This window comes from Carica papaya, chromosome 3 (assembly GCF_054855325.1).
Source record: "Carica papaya isolate Zhongbai chromosome 3, ASM5485532v1, whole genome shotgun sequence".
Lineage (NCBI taxonomy): Eukaryota > Viridiplantae > Streptophyta > Magnoliopsida > Brassicales > Caricaceae > Carica > Carica papaya.
In genome coordinates, this window is record NC_142311.1 from 4,422,401 (window position 1) to 4,440,737 (window position 18,337).

The 18,337-nt window shown below is 39.9% G+C and overlaps 1 protein-coding gene across 1 annotated transcript; it reads right to left on the reverse strand.

The window, feature by feature from the left end:
* Nucleotides 1-13,250: 13,250 nt before the first annotated feature.
* On the reverse strand, nt 13,251-15,249 carry LOC110815817 (Pentatricopeptide repeat (PPR) superfamily protein). The gene has a single exon (XM_022043770.2). The coding sequence runs from the start codon at nt 15,191-15,193 to the stop codon at nt 13,394-13,396; it is 1,800 nt and encodes a 599-aa protein (XP_021899462.1). The 5' UTR covers nt 15,194-15,249; the 3' UTR covers nt 13,251-13,393.
* Between the last annotated feature and the right edge of the window lie 3,088 nt (nt 15,250-18,337).

Sequence of the window (18,337 nt, forward strand, 5' to 3'; positions counted from 1 at the left end):
CCAACAGAGATCTACTAACGTATTTTTTCATAGGGACGGGTATAAAATCAATCGAAATTGGCCAAAATTGACCGAAAACGGCCAGACCGAGGTAAAGTGTCTCTGCGGGCGGTGGTGTCGTTGCCGGAGCACGGCAGTGCCACCATGCTGGAATTTCAAAATTGGCCGAAAAAGGTTTTTAACATTAATTTTGGGTTCTCTGGGGTATTTTTAAATACGTGAAGCGTGTTTTAATCTCCACATGAAAATTTAGAAAATCTGGGGACCGTCAGTAGGCGCAGTATAAAGTTCGGTGTTTTAGATACTGATTCAGTTAAGAATCTCTTATCTTATTCTCTATTATGGAATTAAAGTTTAATAATCGGTAATATGGTATTTTGTATAATTTAGAAAACTTTGAGAATAATTACAGGTTATCAATGAAGTCAAAAACCGGTTAGTGATTTATTTGTTGTCCTGTTAAATTGATTGTTAAATTTACAAGTTTAAATACATGATGATATATTGGAATACTTAAATAATTCAATTGTGTTTCTTTGATATATATATTACTTGTCTTATATAATTTACGGTTGATTGTGAAATTGGTAATTAATATGCAAACAGAAAATTGTCTGATCATGTGAATTAATAAATGATAGACTTATTGGATATATTAAGAGATGGTGGATGGATCAGGTACATAGGGAACCCTACCGTGAACGTTGCTTCATACCGAACGGGGTATCGAAAAATAGTATTTTTGGTGTTCATACCAAATGGGTATGGGGACAACCCGATTTACCTTCATGGCAGACGGGATATTGAAGGATGATATTTTTTGTACTCATACCGGACAAGATATGGGAACAGCCGATTAGTTGATAATGTTAGATATTGGTTCAAGCATAATGGGACATTCCTATGGGCCCTCAAGGATATCAGTAGGCAAATAAAAAAAGAAAGTTATTGTTATAGTTCACTTAAAAATGAGATTGATATGTTATTTGCGTTATTGTCTCTATATATCGATTTTAGAAATCTTGCAATGGTAAATATATGCAATAAATGATTTTCCTCATAATAAATGAATTTACTTAAATTAAGAGCTTTATTGGTTGTTTTTATGATGTTTACCAATGTTCAGTTTCTGTATCGGTGAGTAATGTAATAGTCTTACTAGGCTAGTGTAGCTCATTCTTTCATTAACTATCTCATATTAAGAGGACCAAGACCTAGATCCTAATCAACAAGAGGGTTGAGAATAAGTTCACCGCCCAAACTCCCTTCAGAAACTAGTGAAAGTCATCCTAAAATACTCAGTATATTGTCTTTTGTTTATTTCTTTGATTTTTGTTTGTTCTTTTAGAATGGACATTCTCGTAACCCTATTGGGTATTCTAAATTATTGTGTAAAGAATGTAAATTCTAAACTCTATTATTTCACTTTTACACTTAATTCTTGACTTTATTTCCTTTTAAGTTCCGAACCTTTATAATAGTTTTAATATCTTAAAAAGATTAAACTATATTTATAAGCGCTTACGCACTTACCTAATTTTCATTTGCGGATCTACTTCGTAGAAGAGTTCCCGAATGCCAAATATAATCATACATTACCACCAAAAAAACACGTCGTTGCATGCCTCCACATGATGTCACCGGAGCGTACATGTGCCGCCATCGAAAACCGTCACGCGCTGTCGCCAGACCACCACGTGCCGCCACGAACCACTGTGAATCAACCATAACTCACCGTGAAATGGTTTGCTCCCTTAGATCCAGCGCAGATCTAGTAAAATCACACCGAAAAGAGCCACGGAACAACAAAAACATGTGTCAAGCCATTGCACAGATCGTCTTCTTCTCCTATGCACCGCCACGTATAGACGGATCAATTTTTGGATCTACTTTGGTTTTCTCTCCTCTAGTTCTTTCTTCTCACGGGTCTAACGCAGCTTAGGAACACAGCGCCATCGTCGGTTCTTCTTCCCTCCACATGAGCTCTCTCTCTCTCTATATATATATATATCTATTTATCTGCTCTGATCTATTTCTCTCTCCTTTGCTCTCTTTCTGTAGAAACCGGAAAGGAGGAAAAAAAGAAAAAAAAAAAAGAGGGGGGAGGCCACGTCAGCAGCCACGTCAGCAGGCCCGGTCAGCAGTCCCGGCCAACCGGGGCCTGCCACGTGGCAAGACCGCGTCACTCCGAAAGGAGCCACGTTGGCGATCCGCGTGGGTGCGATCCGACGGCCCAGATCAATCGCGCGATCGGACGGCCCAGATTCAATCGCACGGACGGCCCAGATTCAATCAAAAACGAACGGCCCAGATTAAAACGAAATGAACGGCTGTGATCAAAAGGCAAGGGGTTATAAATAGAACCCCCACACCAGACCACAAACCCTAGCCGCCCGCCACTCGCCGGAGAAGACGAACCAGAGGCCGACTGCCGCCACCCGCCGCCGCACCGGGGAAATTTCCGACCGCCGATCGAGGTAAATTTCATACCCCCGACTCGTTTTTCTCCGCTGATTCCTCCTATGGCCAAATTGAGGCCGAAATCCCGGCCTAACGGCCGGAATACGCGGCCGAAACCCAGCGGCGCCGCCGCGCCCCTCTCGGTTTTTGCCTCCGACGAGGTCCTTCCCGGCCTCCGTTCGATGCAATTTTTATATCACCGTGATCACCATTCTTTTCTCTACAGGTTGACCGAAGCCGAATCACCAAAACACGAACCTCGCCGGAGAGCCGCCGTACCCGAGAGCGCCGCCGCCGGTAAGCTCCGCTTTTCCGTGATTTTTGGCCCCCCCGGGGGCCCTAGGGTTGTTTTCTGACAAGGACCAATGCGAGTGTGGCCGAATTCGGCCGAAAACAGCCAACCCGAGGCGACTCGCCGCCGCCAGCGGCGGCGCCGTCGCCGGAGCACGGCGGAGCCGCCATGCCGGAGTTGCGATTTGGTCCGAAAGGGGCTCTGGGCCTAATTTGGATTTTTTTTGGAACACGTGCAGGTACTGTTAGTGTGTTTCAGTTCCCCGGGAAAAATTCAGGGAAAATTAGGGACGGCCTGCAGGCGCACTGTGAATCGTATTCGGATCCCGAAAACAAGTAAGGACCCCTCACCCTATTTCCTATCACGGTATTAAAGTTCAAAATGATAAAACGGTATTTCTTGAATTAACGCATGTGTGAAATTGCTTAAGGTTGCTAATGGAGCCCGAGTCTAGTGTGATTGATGATTTACTGTTATTTGGCCTGTTTTACACTGTTTTACAGCTTTAAATGCATTATGGGGTTTGATGTGTTCATTTTATAGTTTCGAATGCATATATTACTGTTTTATTAATTATGGGTTGAATGACTGAAGAATTGATACTGTATGTTGTCTGTTCGGCATGAATTACGATTTGCTTGTTTAAATGTGAATTGATGATGCTTATTGAGGAAAAGGGAAATGAAACATTGTATAGACTGATAATTGTATGATGGGGTCAGCCTGACTAGATATCCTGGGAGATGGTGGACGGACCGGGTCCGTAGGGAACCCTACCGGGATTGTGGTCTCACATGCCGGACGGGGTATGGAGATCTTATGGTTTTGGCGCCCATACCGGACGGGGTATGGGGACGGCCCTGGAAACTGATTATGAATGTTAAAGGTTAACGGGTAGCGGGACCCCTAGGGACCCCCATGGATACTAGTAGGCTGGTAAATGAGAAAATGATATGTTGTATAATGATTGAATTACAAAAGGCGTGATAAGTGCTATGTTTTACAGCTTATATTATTCCATGATTGTGATAATGTTATTATTTTTCTTATATTGTTTTCATAAATTCCACCGAGGTAAGTGGATGGTAAAGGTTTTCATGTTAATAAACGAGTTTATTGTAAATTATGCTCCATTGGTCTTTTTGTGTTTTTCTACCCACCTTTACCTCCGTGACGGTGAGATATCGTGATGTTCTTACTGGGCTAGTGTAGCTCACTCCTTATTTAACCATTTCAGATCAGGAAGACATGGTTCCCGAGCCCGTTCCGCAGGAGGACGACGAAGGGGATACCTAGAGACTCTGTAGTCATACTCATAGTTTTATTTTCGAGTTTCTCTCTTAGTTAGTTTAATCTTTTATATTTTAAGTACGTTTTTGGTTTTTCGTGTAAGGGATGTTAACTGAAATTTTGATCTCGCTTCCGCATTTGATATATTTAAATACTCATTTCATTTTAATATTTCCGGGGCCGTTACAGTTGGTATCAGAGCCGCATTTCCTCGGACCCATCCCTTACACTATAGTCCTTTAAAGAAATACTCACCGATTGGTCGTTACTCAACCATTCCTTGTAAATGCAGGTACACAGAAATGAGGAGAGGAAGGCCCCCACTAAACCGAGCGGCCCAAGATAATTCGCTTCGGGAGGATTTGGACAGATTATATGAGATGGTGGAAGCTCTCGTAGCTGCCCAGCGAAGGCAAGAGGAGAGAAGGGAGTTACCCGGACCTCCTCCGCTAGCGCAGGTTGAGCCCCCGTTACAGCAGGCTGATCCCGAGCCACCCCGGCAGGAGCCTGTTCCTCCACAGTACCACCCGGCACCACAGCCGCGGTACGACCCGGTACCACAGCCACAGTACCAACAGGTACCGCCACAGCATATTCCAGTGCCCCCACCCCATCAGCAGGCGCCACCACAGGGTCCCCCAGTTCACCCTCAGCCGGCCCCAGTCCCTTTACCTCGGGACCCCGCTCCCTCCTTGATCGACCCCGGCTTCATAGAGAGGTACAGGAGACTGAACCCTTCTACTTTTTCAGGGGGATCCTCTTTCGAAGAGGCCCAATACTGGCTGGCGGAGACTGAGAGAGCCTTTGAGACCTTGGGAGTAATTCCTGAGCAGAGGGCTGCCATTGCCTCCTACATGCTGGTAGGGGAAGCAGTACGCTGGTGGGAGCTCAAGCGGGCCACCCTGCCTGTACCAGTTACTTGGGAGCAGTTCCTAGCGGCTTTCCATGCGGAGTATCTCCCTAAGCACATCCAACATTTAAAGGAAATGGAATTTGCTCAGTTGGTCCAGGGTAATATGACAGTGTCGGAGTATGCCCGCAAGTTCCTGGAGCTGGGCCGACATGCCCCGGAGACATTGTTGGATGAGGGCCGAAAGGCCAGGAAATTCCAGTGGGGTCTCCGCCCGGCGATCAGACAGCACTTGTTGGTGATGGAGCTCGAGACATATTCGGCAGTCCTGGCAAAGGCGCAGATCATAGAAAGGAGCTTCGACACCCGCCCTCAGCTAACGGGAAGTTCCCGACCTTCAGCCCCGCTCCGCAGGCCAGCGCCTACCATGCCTGTCCAACCCAGTAAGAGACCCAGGCCTGCCGTTCAGGGCCCTCCTCAGGCTATGGGGGCAGCTCGTGGGAAGACCTGCCAGTACTGCGGCAGGGATCATGGGGACCGACCCTGCTACCGCCTCAACAACACCTGTCGCATATGCGGCAGTGCCCAGCACTATGCGAGGGAGTGCCCTAGGAACCAGAATCAAGGGAGGCCTCCAATCCAGGGCAGAGTTTACAACCTTACCCAGAAGGATGCCGATGCAGACCCGGACGTGGTACATGGTATGTATACTATCTCTGGCCACATTGCTCATATTTTGTTTGATACTGGTGCATCACATTCTTTTATTTCACATGTTCTTGCTTCCAAAATTTGTGTATCACCTGATAGACTTGATTCATTATTGTTGGTATCTACCGCTGGGGGGGAGACATTACTAGGAGAGGTTGTCTACAGGGCATGTGCCGTGGAGATAGCAGATAAGAAATTGAGGGTAGACCTGATAGGGTTAGACACAGGGGATTTTGATGTAATCCTAGGAATGGATTGGCTGGCGGCGTATCACGCCACCATAGACTGCTTTAATAAAAAGATTGTATTTAATCCTCCCAACGAGGAGCCATTTACAAGTTAATAAAATTATTCGGTACTGATTTTCCCTAATGACAAATTCTTTTCTTCTTAATTCCCAGTGCGTTGATATTGTATTTTCCCTAACTAGGTAAACCCAAGAAGGAAGTTTGTATCCAAGAGATTCCAGTAGTCCGAGACTTTCCAGACGTATTTCCGGATGAACTGCCCGGTCTACCAGGGGACAGAGAGGTCGAGTTCACCATAGACTTACAGCCAGGAACCCAACCCATCTCGGTAGCTCCTTACCGAATGAGCCGCATCGAGATGGAAGAGCTAAGGAAACAAATCACTGAGCTACAAAACAGTGGCTTCATTAGACACAGCATTTCCCCATGGGGTGCCGGGGTTACTTTTACAAAGAAAGGAGATGGAACGTTGAGACTGTGTATTGATTATAGAAGGATAAACAAGGTAACAATTAAAAACAAGTACCCTCTCCCCCGGATTGATGACCTTTTCGATCAGTTGCAGGGTGCACAGGTCTTTTCTAAAATAGATCTACGATCAGGTTACCATCAGGTGAAAGTGAGAGCTGAAGACATCCCCAAGACGGCATTCCGAACCAGGTACGGACACTATGAGTTCCTGGTTATGCCGTTTGGGCTAACCAACGCCCCGGCCATCTTTATGGATCTAATGAACAGAATCTTCAGAGAGTTTTTGGATAAATTTGTCATCGTGTTCATCGATGATATCTTAGTCTACTCAAAAAGTAGAGAAGAACATGCTCATCATCTTGCCCAAGTCCTCCAGGTACTCAGGGGAAAGAAGTTGTATGCAAAGTTGAGCAAGTGTAGATTTTGGCTCGAGCAAACCGCCTTCCTAGGACATGTTATATCGAAGGAAGGGGTGTCGATGAACCCCGAAAAGGTTGAAGCGGTACTTGGTTGGGAAAGGCTGACAACAGTTAAGGAAATTCGCAGTTTCCTAGGGATGGCGGGTTATTACCGCCGGTTTGTCGAAGGGTTCTCCAGTCTAGCGGCCCCTCTAACCCGACTCACAAAGAAGAATGCAAAGTTTGATTGGAATGAGAACTGCGAAAGGAGTTTTTCAGAATTGAAGAAGCGACTGACTACTGCACCCGTGCTGGCTCTACCGAGTGGATCAGGAGGGTATACAGTTTATAGTGATGCCTCCTATCTGGGCCTGGGTTGTGTCCTGATGCAGCATGGAAAGGTTATAGCATATGGGTCTAGACAGCTAAAGAATCATGAGAAGAACTATCCTACCCATGACTTGGAGCTTGCCGCAATCATACACGCCTTGAAAATCTGGCGCCATTATTTGTATGGAGAGACCTTTCAGATCTACACCGATCATAAGAGCTTGAAGCACATCTTCACTCAGAAGGATCTCAACATGCGTCAGAGAAGGTGGATGGAACTCCTCAAGGACTATGATTGTGACATCCTGTACCATCCAGGTAAGGGCAACGTAGTAGCCGATGCCCTCAGTAGGAAGAGTGCAGGCACCCTAGCCCATCTGATGGTTTCGGAATGCAGGTCCATTGGGGCTACGCAGCAGGTTCGACTGCAAGATCTGAAGAGGGCCACATGTTTGAGCCACCTAGCAGTCCAACCCGAGTTAATCCAAAGAATAAAGGAAGCCCAGTCAATCGACCCCGCCCTAGTAAACCGCAAGAAGGATGCAGAACAGGGAGTGAACTCAGAATTTCAGATCTCTGCCGACGGATTGATTCGTTTCAAGGACAGAATGTGTGTCCCAGACGACAATGAATTAAAAAGAGACATCATGACAGAGTCCCATAGTTCAAGGTTCGCCATGCATCCAGGAAGTACAAAAATGTACCAAACTATGCGACCCCGATTCTGGTGGAATGGGATGAAGAGAGATATAGCCGACTTTGTATCTAAGTGCTTGGTATGTCAGCAGGTCAAGGCAGAACATCAACGCCCAGGGGGGTTGCTTCAGCCTTTACCGATTCCAGAATGGAAGTGGGAACACATCACCATGGACTTCGTATCGGGACTACCCAAGGCACGATCGGGACACGATGCCATATGGGTAATTGTTGACCGACTCACTAAGTCTTCCCACTTCCTGCCCATCAGAATGACTGATTCGTTGGACAAGTTGGCAAGAATGTATGTCTGGGAAATAGTCAGACTGCATGGGGTCCCAGTAACAGTGGTGTCCGACAGGGATCCCAGATTCACTTCTCGGTTCTAAAATAGTTTCCAGCAAGCTATGGGAACAAAGCTGTCCCTTAGTACTGCCTTCCACCCCCAAACCGATGGACAATCAGAGACGACAATCCGTACGCTGGAGGATATGCTCCGAGCTTGTGTCCTTGACTCCGGAGGCCATTGGGACGACCATCTACCCCTGATAGAGTTTGCCTACAACAACAGTTACCAAGCAAGCATCGGCATGGCCCCATACGAGGCGCTATACGGGCGTCCGTGCAGGTCACCGATTTGTTGGGAGGAAGTGGGCGATAGAAGATTGTTTGGCCCGGATTTGGTGGAAGAAACCACGTCCAAGATAGTTAAGATCAAGAAGAACATCCAGACAGCTCAGAGTAGGCAGAAGAGCTATGCTGATACCCGGAGGAGAGACCTGGCCTTTGAGAAAGGTGACCGGGTGTTTCTTAAGGTCACCCCCTTCAAGGGAATTAGTAGGTTCGGCAGAAGGGAAAAATTAAACCCCAGATACATTGGACCCTTTGAAATCTTAGACAAGATTGGTACCACTGCCTACAGACTTGCACTGCCCCCTGAGCTCTCCCGGGTTCACAATGTGTTTCATGTATCTATGCTGCGCAAGTACAATCCGGACCCTTCTCATGTCGTGGCTCATGAACCGCTTTCACTCCGAGAGGACTTGTCTTATGAAGAAGTACCGGTCAGTATCACGGACCGAGAAAGCAGAATACTCCGTAACCGGGAAATATCATTTGTAAAAGTCTTGTGGCAGAACCACACGCCTAGGGAGGCGACTTGGGAGCTGGAATCAGAATTTAGGGCCCAATATCCTCATCTGTTTGATCAAGAGTAATGAGGCAAATTTGGGGACCAAATTTCTTTATGGGGGGGAGAGTTGTAGCACCCGGAAAGGAGAAAAAAAAAAAAAGGGGGGGCCACGTCAGCAGCCACGTCAGCAGGCCCGGTCAGCAGTCCCGGCCAACCGGGGCCTGCCACGTGGCAAGACCGCGTCACTCCGAAAGGAGCCACGTTGGCGATCCGCGTGGGTGCGATCCGACGGCCCAGATCAATCGCGCGATCGGACGGCCCAGATTCAATCGCACGGACGGCCCAGATTCAATCAAAAACGAACGGCCCAGATTAAAACGAAATGAACGGCTGTGATCAAAAGGCAAGGGGTTATAAATAGAACCCCCACACCAGACCACAAACCCTAGCCGCCCGCCGCTCGCCGGAGAAGACGAACCAGAGGCCGACCGCCGCCACCCGCCGCCGCACCGGGGAAATTTCCGACCGCCGATCGAGGTAAATTTCATACCCCCGACTCGTTTTTCTCCGCTGATTCCTCCTATGGCCAAATTGAGGCCGAAATCCCGGCCAAACGGCCGGAATACGCGGCCGAAACCCAGCGGCGCCGCCGCGCCCCTCTCGGTTTTTGCCTCCGACGAGGTCCTTCCCGGCCTCCGTTCGATGCAATTTTTATATCACCGTGATCACCATTCTTTTCTCTACAGGTTGACCGAAGCCGAATCACCAAAACACGAACCTCGCCGGAGAGCCGCCGTACCCGAGAGCGCCGCCGCCGGTAAGCTCCGCTTTTCCGTGATTTTTGGCCCCCCCGGGGGCCCTAGGGTTGTTTTCTGACAAGGACCAATGCGAGTGTGGCCGAATTCGGCCGAAAACAGCCAACCCGAGGCGACTCGCCGCCGCCAGCGGCGGCGCCGTCGCCGGAGCACGGCGGAGCCGCCGTGCCGGAGTTGCGATTTGGTCCGAAAGGGGCTCTGGGCCTAATTTGGATTTTTTTTGGAACACGTGCAGGTACTGTTAGTGTGTTTCAGTTCCCCGGGAAAAATTCAGGGAAAATTAGGGACGGCCTGCAGGCGCACTGTGAATCGTATTCGGATCCCGAAAACAAGTAAGGACCCCTCACCCTATTTCCTATCACGGTATTAAAGTTCAAAATGATAAAACGGTATTTCTTGAATTAACGCATGTGTGAAATTGCTTAAGGTTGCTAATGGAGCCCGAGTCTAGTGTGATTGATGATTTACTGTTATTTGGCATGTTTTACACTGTTTTACAGCTTTAAATGCATTATGGGGTTTGATGTGTTCATTTTATAGTTTCGAATGCATATATTACTGTTTTATTAATTATGGGTTGAATGACTGAAGAATTGATACTGTATGTTGTCTGTTCGGCATGAATTACGATTTGCTTGTTTAAATGTGAATTGATGATGCTTATTGAGGAAAAGGGAAATGAAACATTGTATAGACTGATAATTGTATGATGGGGTCAGCCTGACTAGATATCCTGGGAGATGGTGGACGGACCGGGTCCGTAGGGAACCCTACCGGGATTGTGGTCTCACATGCCGGACGGGGTATGGAGATCTTATGGTTTTGGCGCCCATACCGGACGGGGTATGGAGATCTTATGGTTTTGGCGCCCATACCGGACGGGGTATGGGGACGGCCCGTTTCACCCTCATACCGGACGGGGTATTGAGGTTTATGGTTTTGGCACCCATACCGGACGGGGTATGGGGACGGCCCTGGAAACTGATTATGAATGTTAAAGGTTAACGGGTAGCGGGACCCCTAGGGACCCCCATGGATACTAGTAGGCTGGTAAATGAGAAAATGATATGTTGTATAATGATTGAATTACAAAAGGCGTGATAAGTGCTATGTTTTACAGCTTATATTATTCCATGATTGTGATAATGTTATTATTTTTCTTATATTGTTTTCATAAATTCCACCGAGGTAAGTGGATGGTAAAGGTTTTCATGTTAATAAACGAGTTTATTGTAAATTATGCTCCATTGGTCTTTTTGTGTTTTTCTACCCACCTTTACCTCCGTGACGGTGAGATATCGTGATGTTCTTACTGGGCTAGTGTAGCTCACTCCTTATTTAACCATTTCAGATCAGGAAGACATGGTTCCCGAGCCCGTTCCGCAGGAGGACGACGAAGGGGATACCTAGAGACTCTGTAGTCATACTCATAGTTTTATTTTCGAGTTTCTCTCTTAGTTAGTTTAATCTTTTATATTTTAAGTACGTTTTTGGTTTTTCGTGTAAGGGATGTTAACTGAAATTTTGATCTCGCTTCCGCATTTGATATATTTAAATACTCATTCCATTTTAATATTTCTGGGGCCGTTACACTTTCTTTCCCTACCTGATTTATAGTCAAAGAGAGGAGAGCCCTACACGCCTCTTCTCCCTCTTCCTCCCCGACCAGAGGCGAACAGGCCTCTAGTCAAATTTTTTTTTCCTAACCCAAAACGGTGTCGTTTTGGAATTTTTTAAAAAATTACGTCGTTTTGATCTCTTTTTTTCCCCTTAATTTTTGGGTTATTACATTTCGAATTATAAAAATTTACCTTATATGTAATTTCATTTAGAGTTAAAATGATGATACATTTTTTTCTATTGATATGATGAAATCTTGAATAAATTGTTATAATTTCACATAAAATTGTATACAATCTCAATTATTATTATCTCTAAATAGAATCTACATTTATTATAAGATAAAAATATGTAAATTTGCAAATGAAGTATAAAATGATTTTGATTATTTGTTCTAAATATAACCTAACTCAAAATGTTTGAAATTACTAAAATAAGAAATATGCCCTTTTTGATATATCTAATTCTTCATAAATCCAATTCTCATCTTAATTGTTTTTTAATCAAAACTAACTAAACAAAACTTATACTAAATTAATTTAAATCAGAAACCTTATTGTATGGTTTAGAAAGTTGCACTTCATAAATTTGACAGTTCAACATATTTATCTTTAAATTTAAATTTTCGTCATATTTATCTTCAAACAAATTAAGAATAAGCTTAGAGAAAGCAAGTAACTATTCACATTATAAATATATTCACAATTATGAAACTCGTTGCTCATGATATCATCCTATAAACATTTTTTTTATTATTTAATAACTACTTGTCCCTTTGGTTCTACTAATGTTTATAATAAAAGAGTTGCTTAAAGAATTTTGAGAATAATTTTTAATAAAAATAATTTAATTTAAAGTAAAAAGAATAGAGTATTTTATAAAATTATTAGTTGTAAAAGAATATTTGATATAAAATATAAATATTAATAAGATAGTAATATAAAAATTAATCATTAAAACTATTTAAATAATATTAATTAATTTTGATAATTAAAATTATGTATTTAATTAAATTATTCCATTTATTTTGTCCAATATAAATATCAACTAATCGTCATTAACTAATAATAAAATTATAGTAAATTACAATATTTAAAGAGAACAATTATAATTAATTTGCTAACGACCAAACAGAGAAATGTCTAATATTCTTGTGTCTCGGTCTTCATGAAATCAAGCAATTGTAGTTGAAAAATGACTTGTGATTAGAGATAATTAGTGAATCAACATTTTGATTTGTTAACTTCTAGCAACAATTGTTTCTATTCTTGATGATGCTCATAATTTTGAAGCTCTTCTTTTGAAAATTTTAAATAATTATTATTATTAAATCAATTTATAAAGACAGCTTTTTCAATACTACTTTTCATATTGAGAAATTGAAGAATAAAAATGTGGCTTAAAGAAATAAACAAAGAAGAAGAATTAGTTTAAAAAGTATAAATAAAGGAGAAAATGTTAAAATGAAATAGATAAGCTAAAAGAGACAACTGAAGAAAAAAAAAATGCATTTAACAGCCAAAGATTGTTTAAGAAATTCCTACTCATCTTGAGCTTTACAAATAGAATTCTTTACTTCAGAGGAAGAGATAACAATTTTAAGTAATGAATCTCGATTGAATTAAATCTAACTCTTGAAACTTTTAATAAAGATCTTTTTATTTACTCTGAATTTCAAGATCAAGTTGGTTTGTTTGATTACAACTATTTTTCGCCATGTTTGGAATTGAGATTTCTTCTTAGCATTTGTCCATTTCAGTGTTCTAACGTTACCATCAACTTCCATTATTTGTGTTTTGTGCTTAGATTTTCTTCTTTGATCTTTATGACTTGTATATGTACTCACATGGACATATATCTAATTTTAATAAATAAAAAATTACTTTTGGAAAAATAAAAAAATACTACAAGATTTTGTTCTTATTAATTATGATAACTTTGAAATCGAAGTCATTTGGACAAATAACATTCCATGCTGTGATGTGAAATTACAATATTTAGGATCAATTTATGACAAAAATGAATCTTCCCACATTTACTTTTTTCTTTTGCTAGCTTTTCAATTACAAGCAAGGATGCATCACCAATAATCAACACAAGAGCAAGTTCCACCTTTGAAATGATGAAACCTATTTCGATCTCTTACAACTATTTCTCTTCTATATATGGTGGAAAGAAGCTTAGTAATTGCATGACAATCCACACAAACCCGAAGGTTTTTTATAATCCGAATAGGGAGATTCGAATTAGAAACCACAAAAGCAAAGGCAATGGCTAGCCTTTCACTATGATAAGAAAGAGCATCTTCTTTTTCCTCCTCTTCTATGTCAAACAACACTTGTTTGGTTCTTGGCTTGTGACCATATTCTTGCAATCTTGTATTGATCTCCTCAAGCTTTCCATAAATCTCTTTTGTGTATGGATGTGTTCTATCTCCGGTGAAAAACTCATGCATGATACCATTAACCTCAACCAAGCTACTTCCAGGCATTTTATCGACCCCCTGATCTTTCATTAATTTCCTTATTCTCTTCACATCTCCCCACCTGTGAATACTTGCATATATATTAGATAGAAGCACATAATTCCCACTCGTCTCTGGCTCCAATCTTAGCAGATGCTTCAATGCCATTTCACCTATCTCTAAATTGCCATGAACCCTGGCTGCCCCCAACAAAGACCTCCATAACACTGCATTGGGCTGCATTGGCATTTTCCTAATCTCTTCCTCCGCCTCCTTAAGCCGTCCTGCTCGACCCAGCAGATCCACAAGGCAACCATAGTGTTCTTGCTTTGGTTCAATCCGATAATACTCTTTAATGGACTCAAATATCCGGCAGCCATCCTCAAGTAGCCCAACATGCGAGCAAGCACGCATTACTACCACAAATGTAATATCGTCAGGGACAAACCCTTCACTTTTCATCTTCTCGTAAAGATGGAGTGCTTTATAACCATAACCATGCATGCCAAACCCACCAATCATTGCATTGTAACACAACGTGTCCTTTTGGGGCATTTTCTCAAACAATTGGTAAGCAAAATCAATAAACCCACATTTCGAATACATGTCAATTAAACCAGTACCAACAAAACGATTCAACTTGAGATTGCACTTCGTAACATAAGCATGAGCCCAAGCACCCTGGCTAAAAGCACCTAAATTAGCACAAGCGCTGATTACAGCCACAAGGGTTAGTTCGTTAGGCTTAACTGGAGATTTTTGCATCTCTTTAAACAGCCATAAAACCTCTATACACCGGTTAGAATCTGAATCTCCACTGTAAATGGCACCAAGAGAAGAAGCAGTAGAAGTTGGGCAACGTGCATAAGCACCTAATATAGAATTCCAAGTGGGTAAATCAGGTTTACTAATTTGACTGAAGAGGTACCTGGCCACTCCTAGTTTTCCACTATTGGCATAGAAATTGATCAAGGAGGCCTGCACAAAGTGGTCATAAGGGGGTTGAAGGAATTTGAGGACATGGGCATGAAGGGCTCGACCATGGTTGAGCCATGGAGGGAAGCCACATGCTTTGAAAAGAGATGGGTAAGTGAAAACATTGGGTTTAAGAGTGTGGTCTTGGTGGGTTAGAATTTTGTTGTAGACAAAAAGGGCTAGACTTGCGTTGTGGGTTGAGGAGGAAATGAAGGTGTTGTAAAGGAAAACTGTTGGATTGGGAATTTGGTTAAAGATGGAGAGAGCATAGGAGAAAGCTAAGGTGGAGGATAAAAGAAGCAGTCTACTAAGAGGGTACGTGTGAATAACAAGAGCATTTGTAATGGCTTGGGCATGAACTTGCTTGAATGAGTGCACCGTGTTGCATTTTTCCAAAAGTTGTAGTGCTTGATGTTTGAAAATTGGGTTTGAAGACACCATCGCCAAGGGAAAAAAATTTGATAGGAGGGAATGGAACAAGGCCAAGAAAAGAAATTATAGTGCAACCCCATATGATGCATAAAATACCAAGATGGCCGTGTATGGAACATGCCCAATTCAAAAGGTAAGCCCATCTAGATTATGATATAAGATGGGCCATAGTCCAATTATGCTAATACCCATTTCTTATTTTCTTTTTATTATTCATCATTTAGAAATATGAACTTCTGTTTGGTGTATAGAATTGTACTCTAGTCTTTTTTTTTTTTTTTTGTTTATATGCCTTTTATTTACAAAAGTTATACAGATTAATTAATAATTAAGAGAATTGAGAGTGACAATGGTGATGAAGTTAGAAAATTATAAAATAATATTTTTAGTGTTTTCTACACAGCTCTCTTGAATTTCAATTACGATAATTTATCGCTAGAATTGTTCAAAGATACAAGAGTTAAAATATCTTCTCAAATACATATAATTCCAAATAACCAAAATTTTAAGGTAAAAAAAGAAGAAGATAGTCAAAAATAGTGTTGTGGTTATTGAAGTAGAGATTTCCTTGTTTCAATTACATTGGGTGCATACCAATCAGTTAAACCTATGTTTTGTTTTTAGTTTTTCCTTGAGATGCTATTGGTGAGATTATAAGAGGAACCCTTTTTCCTTGTAATAATTCATTTTGTCTCGAAGTTGAACAATTGAGATCCCTCTTTCCAATTATGTGCATATGTATAAGGTGATATATACACATGTGTACGTAACAGATCTTATTAACATTAACGGGTACAAACGAATAATGTCCCAAAACCAGCAGCAATTTTTGTGTCTTTTATTTAAAAAAGAAAAACGAGATAGTGAAATGAAATAGAATTCAAGGAGTAAAGACAAAAGGAGTTTGAAACTAAAATAGTAAAAATATCAAGTGGGTTTGCCCATCAACATGTAGCATGTAAGTATTTTAAGTAAAAATTTTCTTTATTGGTTGAAATAAAGTAGAGGCTTATTATTAATTACGGTTAATTTGTGTGTTACATTTTTCTGATGTAAAATATAATAATAGATTATTTAATGATGTAATTATTGTAATTTTATGAGATAAAATTAATTTTAAATTATTATTCCTTTATTAGAAATACATATTGATATGTAATATTATTGTATATGTTGATAAAAATATATTTTTTTATTAATTAGAATTAGTGTTGTAACGTCTGTATTTATCGATATTAAAAAAAAATTTATTAAAAGAAAAACTAGCAAAAGAAGGAAGAGGATTAAGTGATAATAGTTTGAGTGTTGATTTAATTAAAGAAATAATAGAGAAACCAAACAAACCTGAATGGGTTGGACAATTACATCAATCAAAACAAATCTTTCTGGTCTTTTGTCATTATGCATTGTAGGATGTGGATGCCCATTTTGTCACTTTCCTCCTAAATGTAAATACACACACACATATATATACATACACATATACAATAAAGTTTGAATTAAATTTAATGCATGAATCAGTTTTAAAAAAAAAAAACAATTAATGCATGCATCCAACCCCATTTTTTTAAAAGCAAAAACTTGAAGAAATAATGTTTCTATGATTTCATAATTTCAAGTTTTTATATATATATATTTTTTTTAAAATTAGCAACTCAAATCATGCATAAAAACAAAAAACAAAAACTCCACTTCATGCATGGATAACAAACATTTCTATCAAATTCAATATAATTTCTTCATAGATATTAAATAATAAATTAAACATTTATCACATGTAAATTATGTGATTTAAATTATAAAAGTAAAAGATTTTATATGAAAAATAAAAAATGATGATTTTAGTTTATTTCACAAGAATAAAAACAAATTCATAGGAAATATTAGAAATGTGGAAATAAGTAAATTGTATAAATGAATATTAAAAATAATAATTTTTTTAATTTATGAAAGAACAAAATTATTATTTAAAAAAATTAATAGACTCAATTGTAATTATGTCTAAACACTCAAAAATTTTATGTAATTCTCCTTAATTTTTTTATAATAAACATCATAAAATAAATAATAAAATCAATTATTTTTATAACAATGAATAGTAAATATAAAGTTTGACTTCATGTCCTGACGTATCAAATATTTTATAAAGTGAATGATTACATAGAAAAAAAAAGACAAAGTACAAAATATATGAGAATAAAAAAAGAGAACACAATTAGAATATGGTACTAATCAAGACCTTATTTAAGTATCAGTAAATTAATTACGATTTACATATTTCATAAAGAAAAATAAAAATAAGTAAAATAATAAATCATTGAACAAACAAACATAAATAAATAAATAAGAATAGATCATAATTTTAAGGAAGTCTAGAGAACTAATATGAATATGGTGAATTTTCCAGCACCCCACCAATATGTAAGTCCTCTATTTTTATGGCACCTTTCAAGAGAAAAGGGAAGATGAAATAAGAAATAGGATTGAAGGGAGAGGGGAAGATAACAATTGAAGTAAACAAATAGTTAGGGTGAGATCAACTCCAAAGGTAAGGTGCGGTTACGAAGTAGCTTATTTACATTTATTATCTTAGTTTTCACAATTATAATAATAAATATAAAAATAAATATTTTCTATCGTGAAAGACCAACATTATAATTTTTTACGCACCGAGAGTCTCTCTTTAGGAAAATAAAGGATGGAGTATTAATTTTTTTAAAAAATGAAGATCATAATACCCTCTTGAAATAGACAAAAAAAAAAAAGTGGTAATAAAAAAATATGTTGTAAAATATAAAAATAAAATGAATAAATTATTATGAAACAAAATATATCAAATATAATAAATGAAATTAAAGAAAGTAAGAAGTAAGAATGTTTAAAAATTATTTACATAGTTTTCTTCGAAATCATATTTCAGTTGAATGTCAACTCTTATGATAAGGAGTTCAGTGTCAGGAATCATTTCAAGTCTCTATTCTAATTCAAGGTCCTCTTGGAAGGTTTTGATGATGTAATGGCCATTTTTAAATTTTTCACATATGAGCTAGTTATGCGATATTTTAGAATATTGATATGAGTACAAACTTTAAATGATTTATAATCCTACAAGTTTTTTTGTAGTAAATGAATGATTTAATTTTTTAAAAAAAT